Genomic DNA, 17,477 nt, shown 5'->3' with positions numbered 1-17,477 from the left:
CTAGGGCTAGGCTCGGGTCATGTTAGGTTGGGATTCAAGTTGAGGCGAAGAGTTCTCTATTAACCGGATTAGGATTTTTTAAATCTAAATTCAATTTAAATTTATAAAACCTCAATCCAATTTTACTCAACGAGCGGGTTAGGCAGGAGTTGAGCCCAACTCCAGCTCTACCGAAAGAAACGAAGTAACTCATTCTCGAAGTAAAAGCTCCTTAAAGGCGATTCGGCTACGGTGATCGATTGGATCTAGGGTGGAAATCGTGTAGGAAAGAATAGACCGCTGTTCTTCGACATTCTCAGACTATTATAGAAGTGTGGCGCCCATCAGGCCACACATGCCTATAAGGAAGTGAATTGGTGCAGTAATTGAGTTGCATTCTATACGGCCTACCATTTTAGAGGCTTCGTATGGATTAAGTGTGTAGAGTATCGAGAATGCACCGGTAGGATGTGAACTGTCGTTGTACCAAAAAAAAGAAAAAAAGAAAAAGAAAAAAAGAGAAGAAGTAAAGTCCCCACCACGCGTCTCCTCCGGGCAGCGCCCACCCAGTCCCCGCTCATACGCCGGTCGATAAAACCCCAATGCGCGCGCACACAAAACAAAAAAAAACAGTAAAACCCCAACAGCCCTAAATTTGATCAGACACGATCACCTCGCTCTTCTTTATCTTCTCGGAAGCCGGGGGTCCGAGACCTCCAACCCCGGCCCCGGAGAACACAGAGAGAGATAGAGCCCTTCTTCGCTGAGATGAAGTATTTAACAATCGCTAACAGTCCAAGGTATCGATTCTTTGATCTCTAGGTCTTCCCTCTGTCGATTCAAGGTTCGTTCCTGCTTCCCCATATCGTAAAAATCTATTTTTGTTATGAAGTTCTTCGAATCGAATCGGCGTCTGTTTTCGCTTGATCTGTGACTTCTGATTGCGATCTTTGGGTTCTGTTAATGTTTTACCATTGCTGGGTTTAGGCTAGGGTTTTGGTCTCGGGTTCCATTTTCGTGACGGAAAATTGGGATCTTCTAGTGATTTGGGTGGAATTCAGGGATCGTCTTGTTGAGTCCTGACAGACACAGTGGGGGGTAGGGTGGGTTGCATTGCATGCTCGATTTTAATTCCGTTGGGAGACGACGGTCATGGTGGTTCATCGGGTTCCATTTGGAGATTTCTTGAATTTTGTGACGGGTCCTTTTTTCGTTCCTATGGTTAGTTCTTGTAATAGAAGTACCGTGGATTGCCGGACTTGCATGAAGAAGGAAGAGAAAGATGTCAATTAAACATGTGTTTTTTGCTTTAAAAATATCATAGGATTCAAGGAATAGCTTGTCTTTCTGTATATTTAGAGGAAGGCGAAAGTCTGCCATATGGTTTGTTGTTTATAGTCAAACATGTTTTTTAGAGTTAAAAATGGAGACGAATAGAAGTTGTGTTGTTGCTTATAGTGGAATATGGTTTTTAGGGTGAAAAATGTCCACTCGTTCTATTCCCGCTGCAAATTTCAATGCTAGCTACCTTATTAGTTTGGGTTCTATTTTTGATGTTATTGTTATTAATTACTCAATTCATTGTCACAGCATCCCTTGATCTCGCATGTATCTTTTTTTGCTCTTAACAAAGGCACTGGTAGTTCTATAAGGGAGAGCTTTTTTTTTGGGGAGGGGGGGGGGAGTGGTTGTACCCAAGGGAGAGGTTTTTTAATGGCATTTTTATATAAAGGTACTTCTTTTAAGGAATGCAAATTACTTGAATATCCAATCAAGCAAACATGGAAATATGGGAGATTGGCTTATTGATTGGGAGAAAAAAAAATTTGATATTGTTCCAGCAGATGTCACATGTATGTAAAGGTAAGATCAAGTTATACATCAATAACACAACTTCCCTTGCTTTAGGTTAATATGGTTTCTCAATATGGCACAACACTTGAGAAAGGTCACAAGGTCCTTTGTAAAGGGCAACCGGACAAGTTAACTCTGCCTGCTTATTACCTATTAATAGCATTTGCAGCACATGTATTAATACTTGGTCACTGGAGTAGTGCGACATGGCGAGCTTAGATATAAATAGTTTGCTGCTCTTGTTTGAATCTTTCGAGTCTAGACCTGGCATTTTGTTTCTATTTTAGATGTTATCTTATGAGGAACTAGGTTTGGCAAAGGAGCTAGCTGTTCATGAGCTAGCTTGAGTGTGGCTTGCTCAGTTAGGAAGAGCTGAACTAGAGCTAGGCTTAGCTTGCTCGAGCTCGCAGAAAATAGCTTGAAATACTGGTTATATTATTTTAGTTATCATATACATGAATATTTTTTATGATTATTATTATAAATTAATAGAGATTATGTAAAATGAGATGTATTTTAATTATGTGATTAAAAATAATTGAGGTTGTTATTCTGAACTATATAAATGAAAGCCTTGAATGATTTTAAACTCGGTAGATCTCTCAAACAGGCCATTCATGAACAGGTGAACTCGGTGCTAAATTAAATGAGATAACCTGAGCTTGGCTTCATTATTAAACAAGCTGAGCTAGAGCTAGGTCTGGTTTGACTTGTGTTCAGGTTGTTTCCACCCCAGGGGCGGCCCAATACATTTGGGGGCCTTAGGTGACCTCATTGGAAGGGGCCTTTTTTATTATTTTTTAAATAATAATTTTTTTTAATAAGTATAAAAATATTTTTAAATTTTTATTTAAAAATAATTCGTCTAGCTTTTTGAGAAGCAAAATTACTAATTAAACTTTTATACTCAAGATCCATTAAAATACTATTTTCAATCGATAATATAGCTAATTCATTTAATCTTTCTTGTGACATAGTTGATCACAAATAAGATTTTATCAACTTTAATTTTGAAAAACTTCTTTCAGCAGAAGCAACTGTTGCAGGTATTGTTAATAATATCCTATATGCAATGCATGCATTTGGAAAAGAATCTGTTTTTTTATAAAACTAAAAATATCAATAGGGGTACTAGTTTCTGTTTGTAAAAATTTTTTTAAAATTTTTAACTCTGAAAACAGATCAATACCATCACTATCAGAATATTCACCATGCTTTAAAAAGTTTTCAAGATTAAGACAACACTTTTTCAAATCATCTTCATTCAAAGATTTTAACTTCTAAAATTAAACAAAAAACCAAAAACATTTTCATATATGGTAAATTGCTCAAACCTATTTTGAATTGAAAAAATAGCTTGATCTACTATATATAAAAAGTAATCAATTCTAAAAGATTCTTCAGCTGATCTTGTTATCTCATCATTATTATTTTCATCAAAATATTTTTTTCTACGGATCACACGTTTTTCACGAAATATAGGTTCTATTTCTATTTCATTTGCAATTTCTTTAGATGAATTCAAAGCATTCATGAATCTATTTGCCCTATAACTTTTCAAATAAGAAAGAAGACCTTTTAATTGATCTATAGCAACATCAATATGCATGTCTTCAGATTGTAAAATCTTACTAACTGAGTTAACAGCAAGCAATGTATCGTGCCAAATATTCATGCCTAATAAAAATTCAAAATTTTCAATCTCATATGTAGCTAAACATGTGGCTTCACTTTTTATTTTAGGATCTTCACTAGTTTCCGCTAATTAAACTAAAGCATCTCTTATTTTAGAAGCTTGGTTTTTAATTGCTTTGACACTTTCAATACGACTTTCCCAACGTGTTTGTGATAAGGGTTTAAGAGTTAATGTGGACATATTATCTTGTAAAATTTTTCATCGTTTTGTAGAAGAAGAAAATAAGGTATAAATTCGTTGCATCACTCCAAAAAAAGATATAGCCTTAGGACACGAGTTAGCAGTATCACATAATACTAAATTCAAGTTATGACATCCACATGGTGTGTAAAATGCTCTAGGATTTATATCTAATAATCTCCTTTATACACCTTGATGTTTTTCTTTCATATTAGATCCGTTGTCGCCTTGTCCTTTTATATCATTAACCTCAAGTTTATGTTTTTCTATTATATTTATAAGTTCATAAAAAAGTCCCTTTCCAGAGGTATCATTTACTTTTAAAAATTCTAAAAAATATTCTTCTACTTTTACTGAACTTGTTGAAGTATCTACACATCTTAAAACTAGGGTCATTTGTTCCCGATGACTTGCATCAGGAATGCAATCAAGTATTACAGAAAAATATTTTGCTTCTTTAATCTTTTTAAGTATTATAGCTTTAATTTCAGATGCTAACATTTGAATCAATTCATTTTGAATATTATGACCTAAATAATGATTGTGAATTTCACCATGTTGAATGCGTCGAATATGTTCTTGCATTATTGGATCAAATTCTGCAATCGTTTCAATAAAACTTAGAAAATTTCCGTTATTGCTTTGATAGATCTTTTCATTCTTTCCTCGAAATGCTAAATTATTTTTTGCAAGATTTTTTATGACAGCAATAATTCTAAATAGAACTTTTTTCCAATGATCCTTCTCTTGGTTTATTTGTTCTTGGAGACTTTTATCAATTGTATTATTTTTTAGCAATCTCACTTCTAAATCAATCCACCTATTCATGCTAATGATATGTTCATTAGTTGTTTCATGACTTTTAAGCTTGATGCCTAGATTTTTTCAATCCCTACTTCCTTCATTGACTAATTGACTCGTGCTAGGCTTTGAATCAAATAATTTACAGCAAAAACAATATACTCTATCCAAATTTTTCGAATACACTAACCATTTTCTATCATGTTTTTCACCATTAGGTAACTTACGAATATAATATATCGTAGAAAAGTGTATATTGTTTTCATCCTTAGGAAAATGAAAGTCATAATCCCTAATTGGACCTCTTTCCACTATTAGATCTCTAAATTTTGTATCAATCATTTTCCATTGACCAGGATCATATAAATTTGTAGGAATAGAACTAGATATTGTTTCACTAGCTCTTTTTCCACTATTAGATCTCTAATTGGACCTCTTTTTTCTTGTTTATCCTGTCTCCATCTGATTCTCCATTGTGTTCTTCACTAGATATTGTTTCACTAGCAATCTTATTTTTTAACTCTATTTCGGGTGCCTATTCTATTGATAATTCTTGAGTTGAATTTGATGTAGTGTTATGTTTGTTTGTAACAACAAATCTATCTAGAGCTCCTTTTTGAGATTGAATGAGTTTATCGATTTTTCTTTTTTTTTTTTGAGTTTTTCATACCCACAGTCATATTTTCTATTAGACATTTTAATCTATAAATAATATTATCAAACTAAGCAATTAAAAAAACACCACAAACAAATCAAAATATAAAAAAAGTTAAAAATGATAAAACTTAATTGTGTCAAGAAAAACAAACTCGGGTCCCGACAAGTAGTGCCGAACTTAATTGTGTCGAGAAGAGGTGGAATAGTTCCGAACTCGATGGCGAGAAGAGGCCGAATAGTGCCGAACCGTTGAAGTAGTGAAGTCACAACCAATCTACAATTGGACCAAAAAATAACCAATTCTAAATTAATTACTTGACTAAATAAAAATTAATTAGACCAAAAATTAATTAATAAACTAAGTAACTACAGTTACTTACTAACTCACCTGCCTCACATAGTCACACTCACAGACTCACAGTGAACCGCCGATTTGAACTGGGGGTCCGGGATCAGTGGGAATCGGGATCAGTGGGAACAGGGGAGGAGGTCGGGAGGTGGGACCGTGGGAGGAGGTCGGGACTCGGAAACCGGGAACCCCGAGGAGGCCGGAGCGGCGGAGGAGCTGAGGAGAGGACGGGGTCACCGTTCACGGCCTCACGGGAGGAGGTCGGAGGACCGTGGGTGGGGGCCTTCCCTGGGCCGGGACTCAGGAGTCGGGAGTCAGGACTCGGGAGGTCGGAGACTCGGAAGTCGGAAGAGCCGAGGAGGAAGTCGGAACTCGGAAGTCAGGAGGCCTCGCCGCCCCGGTCGCCGCGGAGCCCGGAGGTCGGAGGAGCCGAGGACGGCGACTCGGAGTCGGCAAGGAGAGGACTCTGCACGGACGCACGGTGGACCGAAGCTCGGAGTCGGAGGCCGGAGCTCGGAGCCGAGGACGGCGACGTCGGCGAGGAGAGCTGGAGAGGGTTTGCGCTCGCCGCTCTGCAACTTTGCAAGCCGATTCTGCCGAGTGCCGAGAACTGGAGAAGGTTCCGGCATTGAAAAGGCAGAGAAGGGGGGAGCCGGGGAGGAAATAGCTGTTGCGTTGCCCGTTGCTTGTCGACGACTCGACTGCTCGACCACGCCATCGCCCGTCGCCAGTCCCCAGTCCCCAGTCCCCGTCGCCAGTCCCAGCTCAGCCGCTCAGGCACTCAGCGCCGCTAAAACCCACTCCCCGTCTGGCCGTCTCAGCCTTTCACGTCGCCGCCCAAACCCACTCCCCGTCTGCAGTCTGCCATAGCGCCATTATGGAGGGAAAACTGGGTGGGGGCCTTCCCTGGGCCGGGGGCCTTAGGCGACCGAGGCGGTCGCCTAAGGCTCGAGCCGGCACTGTTCCACCCCTAAGGGAAACTGTATGAATACCCCTTGGAAAGAATGAAGTAGGCAAGCTTAACTTTAAAAAATCAATTTATAACTTGCAGCAGTAGCTATTTGGCATGGCTATACTGGAGCATCCACTAAATTATTAAGTTATGGCAAGCTTAGTTATCAAACATTTGTCTGCCCAAAAGTTTTCAAGCATAGTCTTGGTAGTTTTGCAAGTTTTCATGTCATCAGTAGTATACTACTACAATGTTACTGTACTGTCAGATCGCAGGCATGACAACTTTCTCTGGCCTTTTCTATTACTGGTATTGTTGACAATGCTGCTCAGTGTTCAAAAAGCATATCATCACGTAACCTATCTTACAATTTAAATTCACGTGTCATTCGTTTGAACAATATCAAATCTTTGTTGCAATTGACAGGCCAATGTTATCACTTATCAATGCATCCTTATGTGCAACCTTTGAATTTTAAGTTGTTATCCATGTGTCCATGTGTGCACCCTTGGCATTTTAAGTTCTCTCTGTTTCTTAGAAGTTGTCGGATAGATGCATATTATTGGCTCCAAGGCTTTCATAGAGTTAAATAGCCAAACCCTGGAGTATCCGTGAACATGCCAATATTAGGGCCGTTCTAAGCAACTCAATGGTTTTAACAAGCACCTGCTAGAAAGTCATTATTGTGGTTTCTAAATATGATTTGATCATTTGAATTAGTAGTCAGTATGCTTAATATAGTTGGTAGTTAATGATTTTTTTTAATATTTATTTTAACCATGTTGTGAAGAAATAACAGAATCTATAAGATATATTTGCTAAAGTTCAATAGCTAAGATCCTGATCAATAATGGACACGATTTATGTGTAAGAAGTAATTGTAGGATATCACTAATGTTATATTTTTCAGAGAATATGATATGTATCCTGATCAATAATGAACATGGTTTTCATGTCAGAAGTAAGATATCAATAATGTTATATTTTTTTAGAGAATAGGATGGATGGAAGCATGTCCAGGATTAGGTCGGGGATTTCAGACCCGAGTCCTGGTAAAGTGATATAACATTCAAGATGAAATTAAAAATGTAACCCCCCATTATCATTAAATCGGTTGGATTTTTTTTGAAAGTAGAGTACGACTTTTAATACAATGGAAATCATAGGCTAAAATCCCTGTACATGACGAAACAAAGATTCATCCACTGTTCATCCTCCAGGTTCTTGTATCAGATACATGGCGTCGTCAAAATAGTAGTAGTGATATAAAAACACATAAGTGAATGAGTTCTAAGTAAAAAAAATAAAAATATGATGATGATATTTGCAGCTAAGCAATTTAATGACATCGAACTTAACAAAAGCCAGTGAAAAATGTATTCATAACTAGGTTTTGGGTTCCTACTATACTTGGCTTATCTTTTTCGATAAGTGTATAAGCTTTTTGAGCTTTAGATTTTCATCCATATATAGCATTGCATTGCCTAGGATGGATCATATATACTCTATGTAGTGGGATTGGGGCAATATATTAAGTGTTGTAAAGATGAGAGTCTTCACATATGAAGAAAAAGGAAAAAAATTACAAATATAGGAATGGAATTCATATATTCACGAAAGCCATCATTGTTCAAATAACTTCTTTTACAGTGGCCAAGAGAAGGTTATTTTGAAATAAATGGGTATATAGTTCTAAAAAAGAAATATAGTTCTAAAAAATAAATTGATACATAAATCTTCGTGGAATACTTTAAATTTAAAAAACTCATATTTTAATATAGTATAAATTTGTCTTGTTTGATTGGGAGAAATTTGGGTTCATGAAAGAAGGCTCACATGCTCTTATTTGTTTATCCTGGCCAGATATATGTAACAATATAAAAACTTTATGCCAAGCAAAGAGAAGAAGGACAGAAAGAGAGGAGAAAACATGGGAAAGGGAACTGATCTATGGGATGATTCTGCCCTTATTAATGCCTTTGATCACGCCATGGCCACCTACAAGGTCTGTCTTCCCTTTGTCCCTCTTTATTCCCCTGCTATTTTCCTCTTTGTTTGATGAATCTCTTTGTTTTCACTTTTCAGTTTAATTTTCAATTTTTGAGCAGCAAAGGTTCACTTTTCCCCTTTTACTTCTCAGCACGCGCGTGCGCGCGCGCACACACACAGAGAGAGAGAGAGAGAGAGAGAGAGAGAGAGAGGGGGGGGAGGGAGAGGGAGAGAGAGAGAGAGAGAGAGGGTTTTGAAATAAAGGACCATCATGCTCATGCTACTGAATAAGCTGTCCTCCTGTCCCTCCCAACCCCACCAAAGAAAAGAAGGAAATCAGAGACTGTAAAAATTAGAGGAAGAAGATTTAAGACCTGACTACAAAAGGAGAGGCTTAGGATTGTAGTTTGGAGTTTCTTGTTAGAAGTATGATGTCTTTAGGTTCTGGAGTTGCCCAAGGGATTCTTATATCCGCATGGAAGAGATATTTTCACTGATCACCACTACACATGGGACTTTGGAATTGTATAATTGTAGTTTACATTGATGAGAATTTGGCATTTGTTTTATTCCTCATCATCTTTCCTTATATTTGATTTTGTTTGTTGTTAGTTCATGTTACATAAACAATAATCCAGTGACAGCAAAGTAACTTTCTTGAAGTGAGCTGGTGTGTTGATTTCGTAAGGATGACTACAAAAATGTTCTTAAGCTATAATTAGATCTTCTTTGTGTGAGCTATGGTGAAGGGATATTTAATTGAAACCACACTCTCATTTAAGAAAGGCATTTCTGTCTGTAATATGTTTAAAAGCATAAAAAATCTTCTTTATATGCTATAAAATAAAAATCTGGTTTAATAAAAGGGATACATGTCACTTTTTGTCCATTTAATTGAAACAAGATCATAATGGATAAAAAAGATTATCAAATTGGAGTTCTTAATCTCCAATCACAAAATGGTCATACTGGTTTATGAACTCAAGCTGGTGGAAAGAAAATCAAGTTTCACATGTCAAGTTCTGAAAAATGAGAAATTCCTTTAGTCTAATGGATTAAGAGGCATGCATCTGATTGGCATTGGATCTATGCTAGTATGTTTCTTCTTCTTATTCTTCATATTTATTTTCACGCAATCTTTTCAATAAATTGACATTTTAATAATGGCTAATTTGAATAAATAGTAAAACATGATTCCAATTTGTGCTTGATCTGTTATGCCTTACTTTTGCCTATTTATTTTATTAATATTTCCGTTTACACATTCTTGCAATTATATATCTATTTTCATGCAAAAAATGACCTTTTCTTTTTTCAACAACATTGTGGATATTTAGCAATGCCTACTTGAATTAAATAGTAAAACATAAATCCAATTTGAGTTAAATCTATGTATCATGCCTTAGTTTGGCCCAATTTTAAACTTTCATTGATCGCTGCTGTATGTCAGGCAATGCATACTGAGGAGTACCAAGGCAATTTCCTGAAGGAAGGAAAACAAACAACTGAAAGTAATAAAGATGAACCTGTTCATGCCGAAAAGACAACGGAGTAAGTTAAATATGATTTCTCGTGCAGATGGATTATTCCTTGAATGTTATTGAAATATTTCATCATATTCATGAGTTTGTGTTTAACTTTTTGTTTCTCTTATAAACCATAAAGAACATTTTTTTTAAAAAAACAAATATTTTGCAGGAAAAAGAGCTCTGAATGCATCATGTCACTGCATTATTATGGTGTGACCTCATTGACCTTAAATATCATTCTTTCTTTGCATCTTATGATATGGAGGAAGTCTCATAAGTTTCTTTTGGACTTCACTCCTGATTTCTTAATTTTTCTACTGAATATTAGCCACCAAATGCAACGATGAAACAATTATAAATAGTGAATGTGCGTTTACCTATGATGGCATTGATGTTTAGCTGCTCTAGTGTCATTTAGGTATAACCTTTCTGGATGGTCAGCTGTCATGGTCTCAGTTAATGGATCAGTACATTTATTGGTGAACCTGTCCATACAGCTTAGATTCTTTTGACAGAGATTCTACTTATTCAACAATTCTTGGTTATCGCGATTTTTTATTTTCCCATGGCTGCCTGATGGTTTTAATTACCCCTCTGAAGAGATAACCTCTGATTGAAAGAAGCTAGGAGCTTATTTTCTATTAAAAAACTGAATAATGTCTGGGCAATATGACAACCCATAGTGGATTAGAAGAGAGAATTATTGTGACACAAGACTGGAATTTAGAGTCACTGAAGACAGAGAACCTTTGGCTTATTGCGTGGTCTGTAAATAAAAGATGATTAATCATAACAGCTAACCTTTGCCTTGGGTTATTTTAGAAGCAAGCGGACCCATTTTTCTCATGTCAAAGAGACACCACCACTGAGCTTGTATCTGGTCTATGACCCAGATTTGTTAGAGAAAACTGTTTAGATGAATAAGGCCTGATGACACCATTCAATCTAGTTTCAAATGGTATTGTTTAAAGTCTAAACCTGGACTTGGGTTAAATAAACCTTGACTTTGTTGGAATTTGGAACATATCATACTACCTGAGTTTCATGGTTCACATATAGTTTAGGTTTGAACTGATACAACTCGAACTAATTGGGTCCACTGGTTAAATAATACATACTTGCTAGTTACAAGCCCAAACCACATACTGATGGGCTTTCTGATTGGTTGATGGAGCATCCAACTCACTTCGTCTGCCTATGAAAATGAAGGAAACCCCATCTCACATCAAGAAATTCTCCTTTTTAAGTATTTTTGCATACAGAGCAATGTTGGGATATTTTCTGTTGAAGTACCAAGCATTGCATGTATGATGATTGTAAAACTGGCTTGGTACTCTGATTTTCCTTTGAAATTTATTATAAAACCAAAAATATCTTCTTTAGATAATTACTGGTTGTGTTCAAAACTTTTTCATTCACATTATATTGTGTAGTTTATATTAACTATTCTTTTGTTATGCTTTTCATCTGAAGACAGATAGAGCCGGATGATGACATCAATAACATAAACAGTGGTGCAGCAGAGGTTCATGTATCCTGCTGTTCCAATGAAGTAACTGCTGAAGATCTTCCAGATCAAAAAGATAATCTGGGCATGGATTTCCATGCCACAGAATCTTACCCATATTCATCAGGCGCCCTCTATACTGATGGGAAGATAGATGGTTATTCTGTTCAGCAAAGCACCGAATTTAATGAACTGTTAAGACAGTATTATGAACTTGAGGAGAAGAAGCAGAAGATTGTCGAGCAACTTCAGGATACAAATTATTTGAATTACCAAACGACAGCTCAATCTTTCACATCTCAGATGCATGATGTTCCTGCATCTAACGCATGTAATGCTTCTGAATATGCTCGACAGCATCCATGCTCCCTGTGCTCGTGTCATTATTTAGCTGTTCCAATATCTGCTTGTGCCATTGGTGGTTTGTCATCTGAAGGCTATGGTTGTTGCCCACCATGGATTGCAAGCTGTTCTGTATCTCCGGCAAATCTATTTCCTGGTGACATACCCTTTCTCCCTAGCCCTTTATCTCCATGTTTCTGAAAATTTTTCAGCTGCATGCTAACATTGTGGTTCTCATTAGCTGCTCACGCCTCAGGTGCTCAGTGTCCTGCTCAAAGTGGAACTTGTTCTATTGGTGCATCATGCTCAATGGATCCTGCAAAACAATCTACATATGCAGATGACGAGGTTGTAAAAGCAGGAATGATAGCTGCTGAAAGAACAATAAATTCGATGAAGACAGAAATATCTGCAACTTCTAATATCTGTGAAGGTAGGTGGACATACTATTGGACTAAACATATTTTATCTGGATCACCAATTTTGTTTGATGCTTATATGCTTTTAGTTAGTTAGGCTGTTGGTCTCTCTCTCTGTTGGCTTATCTTAGCTCAATACTATTTCAATGGGACATGATTACATTATGATTTATGGTTCTCTTTATTTTCAACAGTATTTTCTTGATATGGCAATAGCTGGCAAAGTGCCCTTGGGTAAATAGAATACATTATAATTTTCTGTTTAATATTGCCTTTTCTAGAGGTAAACCTTTCTTGGGCTATTTATTTAACTAATTTCGTCAAAGCCTGTGATATTGACCAGCAAATAATGCTTACTTTGACTCTGCTTTTTCATGGTGTAAATTTGAATGTTTTTGAGATAAGAATTTCCTCCTTAGACATCTTTAATATAATAAGTAGAGCACTCCTGAAAGAACATAAAACCATAGGATTGAGCAGGGTGAATTTTCATTTTGCTTTGAAATTTTCTTTCAATTCTAATGAATTTGTTTTGTTCTGGTAACCTGTCTAGTTTGATTATGAACATGCAAATAAACAATTGATGCAAACATGGCAGTGTCAAATACTATATACCCAACTAGTATGGTTTTTTAATGGAATAGTGTCCTTAATTGACTGCTATTTCGGCCTTCAGTAATGGGATGGTAACCACACATCATTTCAAGACATAAGCATTGTTTGGCATTTTATGACCTGCAGTGATATTGTTGGTTTTTGCTCATCTGAGTCTTGACATGGGTCAGCTTCGCTATCAAACTTATAAGGTCATACAGTATACCTGTATACTCGTGTGATTATTATGGAGCTGGATGTTCTATGAAAATCCAAAAAAAACTGTTCTCTTATTGGTTGGTGAAGGTGGAGATGATAGACTTATGCAAGGATTCTTATATATGCCAGGGACACTCTAGTTGTCACTCTTTCACTGCGAGCAACTAATATGCCCCATCTTCATTCCCAAGCAGTTTGATGGTAACTTTCTCCTTTGTTCTCAGCATTTGTTGCTTTTGTATTGTTCCCCGTAAGGCAGGAGGGAAGGTCCTGATTACATGAGCTCCTACCAACTGAGGTGCTATAGCGTGCGTTAATGCGGTAATCTAAGAAAGAGAATAAATTGTGCTCTACACCCTGAGAATGTATGACTCAGCATTTTATTGCAAACAGGGTAATGTTCATTAACGCAGAGTTTGTTTTTTGCACATTGCAAGGAAAGGATTAATATCTCCATTATTTATTAGTGGAGCCTGTGGTGCCATAGATGGAGTTTCACCTGATCACCAACTCATGATGAGTCATGGCTCGCAAAACATATTTTAAAGATGTGATTTCTCTCACATCAAATCGCTAATTACACTTCCAAATCCTCAAAGTAGTTAGATAACATGATTCTCCTTATTCACTTATTTACACCTCCAACCTTGCAAGGTTGCCTCCACCCTGTTAGTACCACGGGGCACTACCACCCCCTTTTTAGAAAAGGAGGAAATACATCTAAAATGACTTTCAACACTGTGTTGTTGCCAACATTTGCTAATTTGTTGCACTGAACTGGGAGAAACATGGGACAGGTTTAAAGTTGTTTGCCTTGCTGAGCATCTTATGGCACATTGTTCATAGAACATCTCCTTTTGTGCACTTTAGTCTAATCCTACTGATCCATTAACATTGCTATTTCATTCCGTCTTCCTCTTGCCATTTTCATGAACTATTTGGTCTGGCTGAGCAGGGGAAAAACTTATTGCTGCCACCCTAAGAAGTGAGAATTTGTAATAATATTGTTGGTCTATCATAGCTCTGCTGATGTGGATCTGGTCTTCTGGTAACTTTTGTGTGAGGCAATAGCAAGCACGGAAAAAAGTGCTGATGTTGATATCTTGATCAATTGGAGCTCTGAAAGATTTTGTGATTGCATAGTTTGACATAAAAGGCTGATAGTAACATCAATAGCATATTATTAACAAAAAATTCATGATTCTCATTTGGAATTGCAAGCACGGAATGAGAATGTATTCTATCCTATAGCATATTGCTACCTACCATCTAACTCTATGGTAATATGTGGAGTTACTCCAGATTTGAAACTCTAGTTTGAAAGAAAGCACAAGATTTTCAAATGCATCAGAATGACCATGCTCGTGTTATTCACTTCTTTGTATTGGTTGTTATTGGAACCTTACATGACTGGATGGGGCTTACATCATTATCAAACGTATCATATCTTAAAATTATTGTGCAAGAATTTCTTCAAATTTATACTATGCCTGCATTGGTTAACCAGATTGTGGTCATTATTTACTTTTATATAAGTAACAAAATTTCCATGAACGCGAAATGCTTTATTTTTGTGAACATAGGAAAGGAAATGGGAAAGGATAAATCAGAGAACTCAGGTATACAAGAGCGCAAAGGGTCGGAAAGCATTGGCCCAGAGACTGATCTCGCCTGTGTTCTGAATGCGTGGTATTCTGCAGGCTTCCATACTGGCAGGCAAGAATATATAATTTTCAGATCACATGTTACACATTTTTTGGGAAATTCTATTGTGGAAGTGTTTCTAGTGCCATGTAGCCTACGCCTTATCCATATTGGAAGCAGTTCACATTGCATCTGGATGTGATTGGATCCTGGTGTGGTGTGAACTGATTCCATCTCTAACGTCTAATCAAATTCTGTCAAATGTTTTCTTTTTTCGCTCTTAGCCTGGTAGTGATGTTCAATTTGATTATTCAGCCTACTGCACATATCCTAAATGACCTGATTACAATTACTTCTTTTCATAAGTAAAATTCCACTTTAGCTGATTGCCATTGCTCATGACTAGTAGTACCTCTAAGCTATCTATTGGCCTACAATTTTCCTAACTGGTTTTCTTTGGGAACAATAAAATCTAGTGTTTCACTTGTTTTGTCTTGCAGGTACCTGTTGGAGCAGTCTAGGAGAAATTCTCACCAGTAACACTGCTATTGGTGATTTTAGCATCATGGTTGGGCCAACCCTTCAATTGCATCAAACTTGAAAGTAATGTTGGTAGGTTCATTGTCAAGCAGTTACAGTCGCTGTAGTTGGCGGACACTATATTCTGATTGTGAACGGTTGTTTTTTTTTTTTGTACTTGAATGGCTTGACAACCGACTAAGTTATTGTTTTTAAAAAACAATAGGAATGGTAAATTATGAATTATTTTATAGAATACTAAGAGCATGTCTTATTACAATTTTTTGTGAGGATTGCTATTTTTTCAGTTATTTTATAAATAACGTGACCGTAGTGTCATAGAACTATTATGTTAATTTATGTTTTATACTCCGTGAGTAACCTTCTAGACATGACTATAGGCACGATTTGGTGGTGTTTCAGGCTCCACTAAGGGTAGAGATTTGGATATTGTATTAAAAGTTTGAAAAGAATTAGAGAATCAAAATTTAGAAAATGAAAAGGAAACAAGTCATATAGGCAACCATTTTTTTTAAGTTATCTAACGGCACACCCGCCATCAGTAATGATATGTAATCGTTAAATTTATTATTCATGTGTATTCATCAATAGGACATTGTATAATCTATGAGTAAATTATGAAAGAAGTTTTAATTATGATAATTCAAAAATATTTTTAGAATTTTTACCCATTTTTTAACTATATAAAATTAAATAAATATCTTCATAAAATTATTATCTATATGCATTTTTTTTGCATTTTTAAATTATTTAATATTATTAAAAATCAAACGGCTTAAAATTAATTAATTATTAATAAATAATATTTATAATAAATATATAAATATAAAACAAATATTATTACTCATTATATTAATATATTTATAATATATTAATATAATATATAAATATAATTAATATTAATTTTATAGTATAATAAATATAATATTAATATAATATAAATAAAGATATTTTTGTCGAGAAATAATAATTTGAGATTATTTTAATTCAATCCAACATGAAAAATTCTCTGGCGTTATTTGTTTTATTTTCTCTTTAAAAAAAATTAGATAAAAAACTTATTATTTATTTTATCATCTCTTCTATCTATTTTTTATCAAATATAATAATTTAATATAGAATTTATTCTCATGCTAGATTAGCCCCAAACAAACGGGCTCTAAGTGAAAAATTGAAGCGGTCAAAATATATTTCTAAGCTTATTCGCCTCGTCTCAGTGGCCCAGAGATCGATAGGCGTCCATTGGTCGGCAGCACTCCATCTGATAGCGAGTGCTGGGCTTCTCACCTACGGGAACTGCATTTTGGCCCGTGACACGTCTCTCAAAGTTTGTGGTTCCAACGTCATGCCGGCAGCATGCGCGGAAAGCTTCAGTCGGCCAATCGCATCCATTGCTGACTGACATGTGTTCGCATCTCATTACTCTGAGCGCCTACCAAGACGGACTCGCCGCCGCAATGCGACTCGCCGATAGCCGTCACGCGCTCCTGCCCCTCCGCCTTTTCCTCTTCAGGACCGACTTATATCTTTCGTGCAAAGAATGATTAACGTTCCCTCGCACGAAGTCGTTGGAGGATCCCCAAAGTCTGCCATTCATCCGGCGGGACAGCTGATGATCCAAAAGTGGTTTCGCAAGGAGAAAGATTAACCATTCTTCCGCATACTCTCTCCTTCACCACCTCTCCTTATTCTAAAAACCTTTTAAAATAAAATAAGAAGAAATTATAGTGATACATTCTCAACTTTAAAATTTCAAAATGACTTTCAAGTTTTCAAATGGTTCCAAACTGATCTGCGATCATCTTTATTAACAACATATACTATTACATGACCATCACATGGTAGCATAAAATTATATTATGACCAAAATATCCTTCGTAGGATGAAAATCCTGATGCACGTCTCAAAAAACTTTTAGCATATAATCTAAAATCAAGAATTACACATCGCACAGCTCTCAAAGCACTCTAAACACCTTCATTCATCCGTTTATACAGATATCAAAACATCCTTAGTATATGACTCATAGTTAAGAATCACCCACTACATAGATCTCAAAGCACTCCTAATATCTTTATTCATCCACCTGCACAAATCTAAAAGCATTCTTAATATATGACCCATAGTTAAGGATTATCTATTAGCACTTCAAACTCCTTCAGTCATTTATCTGCACATATCTCAAAGCATCTTTAGCGGATGGCTCATTATGTGCTCTATAACATC

General features: G+C 36.2%; 1 protein-coding gene across 6 annotated transcripts; it reads left to right on the top strand.

The window, feature by feature from the left end:
- The first annotated feature begins 537 nt into the window (after positions 1-537).
- LOC103717118 lies at positions 538-15,510 on the top strand. Of its 6 annotated transcripts, none has more exons than XM_039126374.1 (8): positions 538-779; positions 8,332-8,473; positions 9,908-10,008; positions 11,460-11,992; positions 12,077-12,268; positions 12,450-12,488; positions 14,651-14,783; positions 15,212-15,510. In XM_039126374.1, the coding sequence occupies exons 2-8, from the start codon at positions 8,357-8,359 to the stop codon at positions 15,249-15,251; spliced, it is 1,155 nt and encodes a 384-aa protein (XP_038982302.1). In that variant the 5' UTR covers positions 538-779; positions 8,332-8,356; the 3' UTR covers positions 15,252-15,510. The 6 variants fall into 6 exon arrangements, with proteins under 6 accessions (XP_038982302.1, XP_038982303.1, XP_038982305.1 ...); XM_039126375.1 differs by having other exon boundaries at positions 539-823; XM_039126376.1 differs by having other exon boundaries at positions 541-779; positions 12,092-12,268.
- Positions 15,511-17,477: the final 1,967 nt, after the last annotated feature.

The sequence above is a fragment of the Phoenix dactylifera genome, chromosome 5 (genome assembly GCF_009389715.1).
Source record: "Phoenix dactylifera cultivar Barhee BC4 chromosome 5, palm_55x_up_171113_PBpolish2nd_filt_p, whole genome shotgun sequence".
Taxonomy (NCBI): Eukaryota; Viridiplantae; Streptophyta; class Magnoliopsida; order Arecales; family Arecaceae; genus Phoenix; species Phoenix dactylifera.
This window is presented reverse-complemented; position numbering and strand designations above follow the sequence as displayed.

Coding starts and splice junctions, on each gene's coding strand:
- LOC103717118 (XM_039126374.1), top strand. CDS start 8,357: ATGCCAAGCAAAGAGAAGAAGGACAGAAAGAGAGGAGAAAACATGGGA. Junction 12,269..12,449: donor AACTTCTAATATCTGTGAAG/GTAGGTGGACAT, acceptor ATTTTCAACAGT/ATTTTCTTGATATGGCAATA. Junction 12,489..14,650: donor AGCTGGCAAAGTGCCCTTGG/GTAAATAGAATA, acceptor TTGTGAACATAG/GAAAGGAAATGGGAAAGGAT.